At 45.1% G+C, this 12,911-nt stretch overlaps 1 protein-coding gene across 8 annotated transcripts in view; it reads left to right on the top strand.

Annotated features, from left to right (window-relative positions):
- Window positions 1-12,911, top strand: part of LOC147109494 (ryanodine receptor 3-like) — a 506,629-nt gene that overhangs the window by 111,521 nt on the left and 382,197 nt on the right. For 4 of the 8 annotated variants that reach the window (XM_086003490.1, XM_086003491.1, XM_086003492.1 and 1 more), the window contains 2 exons: window positions 629-643; window positions 4,822-4,896. In XM_086003490.1, coding sequence (XP_085859616.1) covers window positions 629-643; window positions 4,822-4,896 — 90 coding nt within the window. The remainder of the gene's footprint in view (window positions 1-628; window positions 644-4,821; window positions 4,897-12,911) is intronic. The other 4 variants (XM_086003494.1, XM_086003493.1, XM_086003495.1 and 1 more) reach the window with 1 other exon arrangement.

Raw genomic sequence — 12,911 nt, forward strand, 5'->3', positions numbered from 1 at the left:
TATTTAACTATAAATAATATAAAATTAAGGTATTGTATAAAAAGAACAACTGAATGTATAATTTTAAAAAGGAGACTGAATTAGATCTGTGTACTATGGTCTTGACTCCTCACGTACAACATCAGAGGAAATCGACTAGTCTTGAGACAATTGCATAAGATTTGTTCTCCGCAATTCTCACAAAAGTATTAGAAGATCAAAAGTGGCATTAATATGTTCCCATGAGGATTTTTTAAAGTTTTCTCACTAAGTCTCAATACTATTTAATTTTAAGCTTAAACTCCTGCTTCCAGAAAGCTGATTATATGTGTGGTGTAAGGTGCACAAATTGGTTTGACTGACAATAACTGATATTTTGACTATTAATAAAAGTTGAAGGGCAGAATCCAAAATCAGAATTATGTCCTTCACAGTTACTGTTGCAACTTTTATGCTTAAGTAAGCTGATTTTTTTTGTTGAAGATTATATATACTTTGGTGTGAAAATCTTTACTCAATAATTGACTGAAATGGGTGAGCGGTTTGAAACGACGACCCATTTTTTTGCCCTGTCAACTTGATGTGAAGTGCAAACATGACATGTTAACGTTAATCCATTTTATTTGCTTTCATCTTTCATGCTTTCTAGAAGTTTATGATAAAGGTAAGTCAGTCTGTCATTTTCAACTCCTGGTCCATTTGAAAACAATACCAGTTATCTGATGGCTCCGTCTACAATTAGTTTCAAAATCCTGTTCATCTGCAAAATCCTGCCTGCAAACCATTGTCATGCTAGCAATAGTAGGTTGTGATTATTGTACGTAAAAAATACAAGTTCAAATCCTATCTCTCGCTGTTCAAAGAATATACTATTGATCGTTTGATAGGTATTATGACTTGTGCAGATTGTAATCGGAAAACTAAAAATAAAAGCTTCAGTTCAAGCCTGCAATAAATATAGATAGGTCTCTTTTGGCACTATACCAAGGAAGTAGGACAAAGGAGTTGTAAGTAGAAACTTAACTCTTCTGATGAAGCACAATGTCAGAAATAAGTACAAACCTATATTTAAATTTAAGTTTAATTCAGACTTTGGTCTGCAATTTAAAGGATAATGTCTAAACTATAAAATTACTCTGATATGGGGGAGAGGGACATAAAGCAGCAACTTTCAGCTGAAGGTAAATCTTGCATTTTGGCAATGGGCAGTGTGCACTGTTTCCTTGGATGCATTTCTAACAAAATCTCAATTTTGGGTAAAAAAAAAATCAAAAAAGCTAGAGGATGAATTTCAAAAGCTCTAGTCAGGTGTCCTAGGCCCAACCATCTTCAGCTGCTTCATCAATGACCACCTCTCCATCATAAGGTCAGAAGTGAGGATGTCTGCTGATGATTGCACAGTGTTCAGTTCCATTCGCAACTCCTCAGAAAATGAAGCCATCCATGCTCGCATGCAGCAAGACCTGGACTATATTCAGGCTTGGGCTGATAAGTGGCAAGTAACATCTGTGCCACACAAGTGCCAGGCAATGACCATCTCCAACAAGAGAGAGTTTAACCACCTCCCCATGACATTCACTGGGATTACCATCACTGTATACCCCACTATCAAAATTCTGGGGGGTCACCATTGACCAGAAACGTAACTGAATGAGCCACATAAATACTGTGAGTACAAGAGCAAGTCAGAGGCTGGGTATTTTGCGGCGACTGACTCACCTCCTGACTTCCCAAAGCCTTTCCACCATTCGCAAGGCACAAGTCAGGAGTGTAATGGAATACTCTCCACTTGCCTGGATGAGTGCAGTTCCAACAACACTCAAAAATCTTGACACCATCCAGAACAAAGCAGCCCATTTTATTGGCACCCCATCCACCACCTTAAACATTCATTCCCTCCACCACCGGTGCACCGTGGCTGTAGTGTGTACCAGCTACAAGATACACTGCAGCAGCTTGCCAAGGCTTCTTCGAAAGCACCTCCCAAACCCGCAACCTCTTCCACCTAGAAGTACATGGGCAGCAGGCACATGGGAACACTACCACCTGCAAGTTCCCCGGCAAGTCACACACCATCCTGACTTGGAAAAATATCACCATTCCTTCATCGTCGCTGGGTCAAAATCCTGGCACTCCCTCCCTAACAGCACTGTGGGAGTACCTTCACCTCACGGACTGCAGTGGTTCAAGAAGGCAGCTCACCACCAGCTTATCAAAGGCAACTAGGGATGGGCAATAAAAGCTGGCCTTGCCAGTGACACCCACATCCTATGAATGAATTAAAAAAAAAAAAAAAATTAAATCCTGTGTTGTTTGAAACTGAGGATGTGTATGTGAGAGACAGAGAGAAAGAAAAACATGGCAGACTACATTGATAATACAACTACAACAACACAAAATGCAAAAAGAAAATACTGCAGATGCTGGAAATCTGAAATAAAAACAGAAAATGCTGGAGATACTCAGCAGGTCAGACAGCATCTGTGAGGAGAGAAACAGAGTTAAAGTTTCAGGTCGAAGACCTTTCATCAGAACTCCCTCCCTAACAGCACTGTGGGACTACCTTCACCTCAGACTGCAGCGGTTCAAGAAAGCAGCTTGAACGAAAGTTCTGACAAAAGGTCATTGACCTGAAACTTTTACTCTGTTTCTCTCATCACAGATGCTGCCTGACCTGCTGAGTATCTCCAGCATTTTCTGTTTTTATTTTTGATAATACAACTGTTCAAATTACATTCTATAAACTTCAGAAATCATATTAAGCTCAAAGTGAGAGAGACAAAGATGGAATGTCTATCCTCATACATTTCCAGGACATAATCAAAAATCCCAAATTTAATGTTTGTAGAGATCTCTTGAAAAAGTTTGATCCCCACCCCTACATAGTGCTGCTGGGCCTATGCTTTCCCCCTCCCCTCCCCTCCCCTCCCTTCCCTCATTATCCCTCACTTCTGACAGACACCAAAGGGTCAATTTTACCTCGTGGTGGAAGGTTGGTGGAAATGGATGGCAATTCAGCACAGGAGTGTAAGTCACAGACTTGGCAGAGTTTAATTGCCGGGCCTCGTTTGAATCCTGCCAGTGTGCTACACGTCTGTTTCCAATGGAAAGCAGCAGCTGGCCAGCAAGGGAAGATGGCCCGGAGGCTGGCTGCCGGCAGCAAGGTAAATCCCAGAGCGGGTGTTGCGAGGATTCTCACGGCTGGGGAAGGGAAGAGGGAAGAACCTACGGCAGCAGAGACCAGACTTGATTTTTTTTTAAACTTACCTCAGCGGACCTCACTGGCCTCCTGACAGGTTCACCTGGAATAGCACTGTGCTGGGTGTCCCACTCAGGAGCTGGTTAAATTTCCGTCGGGATCCACTCCATTAGCCCTCGGGTGTCTGTCTGGCAGGGGCCTCATCCGCCGGCAGAACCTGCGACATTAAAATCGCAGATCGGCAGGAATGGAGCGGGAAATGGAGACTCCATTTTTACTGCCCACATCCCGCTCCTTTCCCGCCGAACAGCGAGAGTTAAAATAGCCACTACTGAGCAAAATTCCACCTTAAACCCCTGCCCACCCCCAATTCTGTGTATTCTAAGTTTGAGAAGGGATTGAAATGAAACACCGAGGCAAAGGAATTTAGAGAATAAATTATGCCTCTTTACGGTGTTGTGGGATTTCTCTCTGCCCCAAAGCAGATGGAGACGAGCGTGTACTGGTTCCAAGCGATCTTTATTCAAGCACGTGCAGTGAGAGGCCCTCTCAGTCTGAGCTGAGACGGGAGTCTAATTTTTACATTCGAGCAGTTGGCTTATATACAATCTTACATCTTGTTTCCTTCACATCTTCGGGACTTGGCCAATTACTTGTCCAAGTCACGTACACTTAATCACATCTCCACAAAACACATCTTGTTTATCTCATTTGCCGTTTCCACATCTGCCATTGTTCTATCCAATTTACGTACGCTTAACCTCATCTTCGCAAATCACATCTTGGTGGCCCATTGTTCAATGTATGGCCTCCTTGATTCTTTTACTCCCCCAATCATCATGTAATATGCTTTTTCCAACTGTCTTTGTTCTGCCAAACTTCTCCTTTATTACATCAGCCAGCTAGTCAGTTAAGCCCCTAATCTAACTTTTAACCCCTTCAATGGTTTCTACAGAATAATGGACAGAATTTTCAAATCTGATCCCCAAAGCATAAGTGAAAATCCCTGAATGCTATTTAATAAGATTGGATTTTGACACAGCCACTATAACTTAGTGGCCCTGAGGTTACTTCTACATGACACAGACACCCTTATTATTAAATGGTAGTGATATGCACCTCTGTGACTATTTACTACAGAGAAATTATTTACCTTTGAGTATATATTTTGTGTATTTGTACAGAAATTAATTCTTAATTGAAAAATATTATGATTTTTGGCTTATCTAATATGATTTAGTAATGGTTGAGTTTCAATCTTGAGAACTGGTATTTTTTTCTGGATTACTAGTTGGAAATTAACAATTGTGAGCATTAATAGTTTGTGATTTTAACATTGATTTCCATCACTGTTATTTTATTCTACTACAGTTCTATCCAGTTCCTGTAGTTTTGATTTTAATAACTCTGTCTAATTTGTTGCAGTATTTTAATGAGTTCCATTTAACACCACTGATTGCAGCAGATTACCCCACCGTATACTACACCTGGATCGGTTGCTCCTAATGCCTTCTTGTCACTGCAGCTACTGTTTATGCAGAATGCGGGAGAAGTTTTATAGCACAAGAGGTTCTCACTTTATGGCTTGAATCTCTGGCAATTAGCATATTGCTTGGAAAGTTATATTCTATTTTTACTTACAGGCAGCTCAGGGAGGTGGCCACAGAACCCTTCTTTATGGTCATGCTATTCTCCTTCGGCATGCGTACAGTTCAATGGTAAGTAGAGGGTCAAAAACAACGCAAATGAGGTTAACTGAAATATTGCCATTGAAACATACTTCTGTCCCCCCAAGATGTCACTATCAGTGTATGTGTTAGTGCCTACAGGAAGAGCAGAGCCGCTTCCATCATCACTCCCCCCACCCCAGAATTATTCATTTTTCTAGGACTTATAGTTTTACGTTTTCAACAACAACTTAGAGAGATGGCAGAGATATTAAATAATTACTTTGCTTCAGTATTTACCAGGGAGATAGAACAGATGGAGATGATGTCGGATGATGAGATTAATAATGAGAGAACTGCATTTAAAATAAAATGAGGAGATACATTAAATAAACTCAGAGGATAAAACCCCTGGTCTGGATGGATTACATTTGCACATTTTAAAAGAATCTAGGGAAGAGATAGCAGAGGCATTCTCATATTTAGTAATTCATTAGAAAAAGCTGCAGTGCCAGAGGACTGGCAGATAACCAATGTAATACCTATATTTAAGAAGGGAGATAGAAAATGTCCAGGGAACTATAGACCAGTCAGTTTAACATCGGAAAAATAATGGAATCCCTACCAAAGTGGAAAATGGAAGAACACCTAGAAACCAAAAATATAATAATAAATAGTCAGCATGGATTTCAAAAGGGAAAGTCTTGCTTGAACAATTCAATTGAATTTTTTGAAGAGATAACAGAGAGTAGACAAGGGTAATGCAGTAGATGTCATTTATCTAGATTTTCAAAAGGCCTTTGATAAGGTACCACATAATAGACTAAAGAATAAGGTCAGGGAATGCAGAGTCAGGGGACAAGTAGCAGAATAGATAGCTAGCTGGAGGGAATCATGGGAGAGCCTGGGTGCAGTCCTGCACCTCTGTGCAGTGCTTGTAGCACCTTAATGCTGTAGAACACTGACAGCACAAATGTCAAAATAAATTTGCGCATGGTCCCTTTAAGGGAACCGGCTGATGAAGCGTCATCAAATGACATCATCAGACCCGCTTCCTTCAATTGGCTTAGAAACTTGCTGGGCCGGCTTAACAAGCCCAATCAGTGGAAAGTCATGTCGGAGGCCAGGATGGAGACAGGAGCGGGGCTGGGAACCGCCACCGACGTCGTCTGCCACGGACCCGCTGAGGTAGGGAAAATCGAGGCCAGTGTTTCCACTTGTGGGGAAGAGCAAAACAGAGATCACCAATATAAGATAGTCACCAAGAAATCAAATAGGGAATTCAGAAGAAATTTCTTTACCCAAAGAGTGGTGAGAATGTGGATCTCGCTACCACAGAGAGTGGTTGAAGCGAATAGTAGAGATGCATTTAAGGGGTGATTTGATAATCATATGAGGGAGAAGGGAATAGAGGATTATGCTGATAGACAAGGAAAGACGGGAGGAGGCTCGTGTGGAGCATAAACGCCGGCATGGACTGGTTGGGCTGAATGACCTGTTTCTGTGCTGTAACTTACACTTGCATAATGCAAATATAGCAAAATATCCAAAGATGCTTTACAAAAGGAGGTAACTGAGACCCAAGCAGGAACTGGTAGCAGTTTAGGGGAGGTGGCCGAATGCATAGTAGGAGAGGATAAACAGCAAGGTGAAAGGGCATAGGAAGAGTAATCCAGAGTGCAGGGTCATGATGCCTGAAGGACTTGCCACCAATGATGGAGTAGCAGGAAACACACACTGTAGTGTATGTACTTTGCAGAAGGAACTATATTCTGCAGCCCCTGTATACTGCAGTACCAGTAGTGACCACCCCTGTATATAAGCCTGCATAGTAACTTTTGCATAGTAGTTTCAGTTTGTCTCCACTCAGTAAAGACCTGTTATAACCAACTCCTGCAGTCCGTGTCTCAATTACACACGGACATAATACTGGCGACGAGCAGATCCGAACTTACCTACAGTCTGCACCACCTCATGGGGATCCATCCCTGAAGCGAAGTTGTCAGAGGTCGAGGCCAGAAGGAAGAAAGAAAAAAAATAAAAATAAAACAAACAGAAGAAACGGGCGTCGACCGTGGGCAACCGCCTCTGATTCGATTCATCGGAGTTGAAGATTTGCAGGAGAGGCTGTCGAGAGCGGGGCTTGGTTATCCTGTCGATGGTGTTCCAGCTAATCGGGCTGGTGGCAGGTAGTACACTGATCCTTCCTGGGCTGCGGCGGGCTAGAGCTCGATCGGGTGGCTTTTCAACGGGGCCGAGCAGCGTTGTCGGGAAGAGGAGAGAGAGGGTGGAGCACACAGGGCGCGGCCGGTGCTACGAAGCCGGGCAGCGTACAGACCCGAGAAGAGGGAGGAAAGTGTCCCGCAGGGTTGCTCCGACGACGGGGAAATAAAGAAATTAGAAGCGCAGAAAGCCGCGAGGAGCTGCAGTTTGCCACGGGAACCGCGGAGAGCGGCGTTAGCAGCAGCGCGGGGGGAAGTGTGCGAAGACCATAGGGTGTCGCCATCAAGGCATAAAACGCCAGCAACAGCACTAGCAGCAGCGGGGAAGACGGAAAGCGCGGGAGGCGCCATTTTGTTAAATCGGGGAAGAAGGCAAAGCGCAGGAGGCGCCATCTTAGATTTCCAAGATGCCGAAGACTGGCAATATCACTGCCTTCGATAATGCAATAGAAGACTGGACCACGTATGTGGAAAGAGTCAAAGTATATTGCGAGGCAAACGAAGTAGCCGATGAGAAAAAGGCATCGGTACTACTAAACTTAATGGGCGCAAGAACGTACGGCCTATTGCGGAACCTGATTCCTCCAGCCAAACCGATGGCGAAGAGTTTTAATGAAATTGTTGATATCCTACAGGAACACTTAAATCCTACACCGCTGCTGATAGCAGAAAGATTTAAATTCCACAGGAGAAATCAGCATAAAGATGAGAGCAATGCTGATTACCTTACGGAACTACGCAAGCTATCAAAGCACTGCCAGTTCGGAGCAGGACTGGCAGATACCCTACGGGACAAATTTGTCTGTGGACTCCTGAGTGAAGGAACCCAGAAGAGGTTACTCTCAGAGAAAGAGCTGACGCTAGATAAGGCTTTCAGCATGGCAGTATCGTACAAGGCAGCAGCAAGGGGAGCTGCGAAAATACAGCAAAAGCCACAGGAATACGGCACCCACGAAATGACACGGGGATTTGAAAAATGTTATCGCTGTGGCAGAACAACCCATGACCAAAAGGACTGCTGGTCCAAGGACAAAATATGCAGGCAATGCGGAAAGATGGGACACATTGCACGAGTTTGCAGGTCTGGGAAGAAGACTAACGACAACAAAAAGGCTACTAAGGAACAGTACAGGAAAGTACAAAAGATGACGGACAGTAGTTCCGAAGAACAGATGAGCGATAGTGAATCCGGGAACAAGAGACTAAGCTGTCTCAAACTTCACAACGTAATCGCAAATGAAGATCACCGAACCATTTCGGTCACCCTCACGATAGCAGGGTCCCAAGTCAAAATGGAATTGGATACAGGATCAGCCCTGACCGTCATGAATCGACGAGACTACGAGCGGCTATTCTCGCACATACCCTTGAAAGAGACATCCGTTGTCTTGAAGACGTATACGGGGCAAAAAGTATACCCCAGAGGGAAAATAAGGGTGCCTGTCGAATACAACGGCAAGGAAATACAGAAATTGTATCTGTACATACTGCAAGATGGTGGACCGCCGTTATTGGGACGTGAATGGATCAGAAAGATAAGTTTAGACTGGCACTCCATTCAGGCACTGACAGTGGCTGGTAAAAAGGAAGACGACGTCACTCCTGGACGATTGTCAACAATCTTAGCTAACGCCAAAGAGGTATTTCAACAAGAACTGGGAACTCTTAAAGGCGTAACCGCCTCGATAAAAATAGAAGAGAATGCAATTCCCAAGTTTTTCAAAGCAAGACCGGTACCATATGCAATTCGCCCAGCCGTCGAGGCAGAGCTGGAGAATGCAGGCGTGTTATCTAAGGTAGACTGGAGCGAGTGGGCGACACCCATCGTTCCTGTCATGAAGAAAACGTTAAACAATAAGTCTGAGGAGCCAAGGAAGGTTCGCATCTGTGGGGACTTCAAGGTGACGGTGAACCCAGTCCTTCACACAGTACAATATCCTCTCCCGAGGATAGAAGATATTTTCACCTCACTATCTGGAGGGAAGCGTTTTACAAAAATTGACCTAGCACAAGCATATTTGCAGATGGAGGTTGAAGAATCCTCTAGGAAGTATCTCACGATAAACACTCACAAAGGTCTTTACCAGTATAATCGATTGGTATTCGGAGTAGCATCAGCTCCGGCGATATGGCAAAGAGCGATGGAACAAGTCCTGCAAGGGATTCCGGGGACTCAGTGTTACTTGGACGACATCCTCGTGACAGGTGAAGATGACAGTGAACACCTTGCCAACCTAGAGCAGGTGCTCACTAGACTAAGAGAACATGGGCTATGAGCCAATCGCCCCAAGTGCGAGTTTTTTAAGAAACAGATATCGTATTGTGGCCACGTGATTGATGAAGAGGGGTTACATAAGTCCCCTGACAAAATTGAAGCGGTAGTTAAGGCTCCAGCGCCTGAAAACGTGTCGCAACTGAGGTCATTCCTCGGATTGGTGAATTACTACCATAAGTTTTTGCCGAATTTGTCCACAATTCTGCACCCACTGAACGCCCTACTACAAAGTGGAGTAGCATGGAAATGGAGCGATGAATGTAAGCGGGCCTTTCAGAAGAGTAAATACCCAATCACTTCAAGAGAAGTATTGGCTCACTACAACCCATCACAACCGATAAGACTGGCGTGTGATGCGTCTCCCTACGGCATTGGGGCGGTACTGTCACATAAATTCCTTGATGGTTCTGAGAGGCCGATAGCTTTTGCGTCACGCTCGTTAACTTCAGCCGAGCGTAACTACGCCCAGATTGACAGGCCCTCAGCCTGGTGTGGGGGGTGAAGAAGTTCAATCACTACCTGCACGGTCAGAAATTTACTCTACTAACTGATCATCAACCTCTTGTCTCCATTTTCAACCCTCAGAAGGGCGTCCCGATAATGACAGCACCACGGCTACAGAGGTGGTCCCTTTTCCTAGGGGCACACCAATATGACATCGAGTACAAAGGAACTAAACAGCATGGGAATGCTGATGGATTGTCGCGCCTACCGTTGCCGACGGTGGAAGAAGCACCTGCAGTGGATCCAGTGGAGATATTCCACTCGACCATAGTCGAATGTCTCCCTGTGACGAATGCAAACATAGAAAAGGAAACACGAAATGACCCGACACACTCCTGGGTCTATGATTTAACGGTGAAGGGATGGCCAGCACATGGCGAACCACTGTTGCCAGCATTCTCACCGAGAAGAGAATAGCTGTCAGTGTGCAGAGGAACCTTGATGTGTGGATCCAGAGTAGTAATTCCACCCAAATTGAAGGATAGAGTGCTCAATGAGCTTCATGAGGGTCATCTGGGAGGGGTAAAAATGAAGAACTTAGCCAGAGCGTTTGTGTGGTGGCCGGGAATCGATAGAGAAATCGAAGAGATGACCAAGAGCTGTGCAGGATGCCAGAAGGTCCAAAACGCCCCACCACAAGCCCCTCTACATCCATGGGAGTGGCCCTCATCTCCATGGCAAAGGGTGCACATTGATTTTGCTGGTCCATTTATGGACTCGATGTTTTTAATTGCGGTGGATGCACATTCAAAGTGGCCAGAGGTAATAAAAATGTCCTCAACCACCACAGAAAAAACTATCACAGTCTTACGAACCATATTCGCCAGAAATGGGCTGCCTGAACAGATTTGCTCCGACAATGGACCACAGTTTGTGCCTGAAGAGTTCCGGAGGTTCTTAAAGAACAATGGTGTTAAGCATTACACATCCGCCCCATATCATCCAGCCACCAATGGATTGGCTGAGAGGTTCGTTCAAACATTCAAGAAGGCTATCAAGGCAATGTGTAATGAAGACATACCCCTACAACACAAGGTGGATAACTTCTTGTTTGCCTACCGGAATGCGACACATGCGGTTACCAACCAAACTCCAGCCATGATGTTCTTCAATCGAACACTACGATGCCGCTTGGATTTGGTTAAGCCAAACGTCAGAAGAGATGTGGAGAACAGGCAGTTTCAGAATATGAATGAAAGGCCGACCAGGAGTTTTAAGATAGGTCAACCAATTTTGGCCCGGGACTACCGCACAGAGAAATGGCAGCCAGGAACGATCTGTACACGGCAAGGACCTCTAATGTATACCGTGGACGTTGGAGAGAGCATTGTAAGACGCCATGCTGACCAGATTCTAGAGTCACTGGAAAACGTCAATTCCACACCACGATCCGATACACCTGGTGATGAAACCCAAGTACCAATTGCATCTACCTCAGAATCGGTGATATTGGAAGCAGATGAACCAAACAACGATGTTGATCCTGAATCAACTTTGCCAGAAGAACCTGATACCCCAAAGAGGCGTTATCCAGACAGAATCGGGAAGCCTCCTCAAAGACTGGACTTATAATTGCTTAACTTCAGCTAATGTATCTAGCAACTGTAATTGTAAATATGTTATTTAATTATTAATCGAATGTTATGTACTGTTTAGCTAAAAGGGGAGGAATTGTAGTGTATGTACTTTGCAGAAGGAACTATATTCTGCAGCCCCTGTATACTGCAGTACCAGTAGTGACCACCCCTGTATATAAGCCTGTGTAGTAACTTTTGCATAGTAGTTCCAGTTTGTCTCCACTCAGTAAAGACCTGTTATAACCAACTCCTGCAGTCCGTGTCTCAATTACACACGGACATAATACACACAAGTCCAGACCCTGAAGTAAGTAGGGTGTGAGCTGAGACATCGGGCTGGAGGAGGTTACAGAGATAGGATGAAGTGAGACCTTGTTAAACAAGATCAAGGATTTTAAAATCAATGCACTGGGGATGGGAGCCAGAGGAGGCTGGCAAGGACTACAGTGATGAAAATGATAGATTTCACTCTGTGTATATTACTGTTGCCTATTTGAAAAAGTTTGTGCAACTTTCTAAAGATACATATACGTACACAATCAAGGGATTCAGATTTGGAATATAATAGCACACATTAGATTTGCAAAGTAACAACAGAAAATGCTCGAAAAACTCAGCAGGTCAGGCAGCCTATGTGGAGAGAGAAACAGAGTTAACGATTCAGGTCGATGACCCTTCATCAGAACTTCTGACCTGAAACTTTGGCTGGAATTTTCCCCTAAAAAAAGCAGGTGTGTTTGGAGCATGGGGGCAGTTAGTGTTAAAAGTGGATTCCTGACCTGATTTTTACCTCCAACTCGCCCAATTCTGGTTTTGCCAGAGGCGGGATGGGGAGGTGGAGGGTGCGGGTGACCAACCCACTCCCAGGGGCGCTACCTCAATTTAAATATCGTAATGAGGCTGGAAGCCTCTTTTTTGTTCTCCCGCCCATTTTGTGTTTAACTGCCTGTGGACGGGTTTCACACAATTCGTGAAACGCGGTTTTTAAACAGAGGCGGGGACTGCTGCATCCAAGAGGTTAGTGGCTTTATACCTAGCTCCTGGATCCAGGGTCCCAACCATACCCACTCCACAGCGGCCTCCGATCACTCCCCAGGCCTCCCCACCCCCTCTCCCCCCCAAAAATGATGATAATGATGATGATGAGGCCGGCCACGAACCTCTGGTGGCTCGCCCCGATCCTCTCTCCTCCCTGGCTGTTCCCCACCAATTGATCCCCGGCCGACCCCCCCCACCCCCCCCCCCCAAGTCCCTGGTCCCTGACCCTGGCCACCGGCCGGTTGCCAACCCCCCTCCCGCAATCCCTCCCCTGGACTGGCCCCTCGCTTCTGAGGCCTACCCGCCTGCAGCCAGCCTCTCAATCTGGCTGGCCGCGGGCGGGAATCCAAGGCCTCGCATTCAAATCAGGCCCTGCTGTTAAAGTCAGCAGAGTCTGCAGGAAACCCGGCATCCCAAGTTTCCTGCCCACCTCGAAGGCCCCCCGCCCTC

Source organism: Somniosus microcephalus, chromosome 12 (assembly GCF_052327205.1).
Source record: "Somniosus microcephalus isolate GS21.2 chromosome 12, FLI_Smic_1.0, whole genome shotgun sequence".
In the NCBI taxonomy this organism is placed as follows: domain Eukaryota; kingdom Metazoa; phylum Chordata; class Chondrichthyes; order Squaliformes; family Somniosidae; genus Somniosus; species Somniosus microcephalus.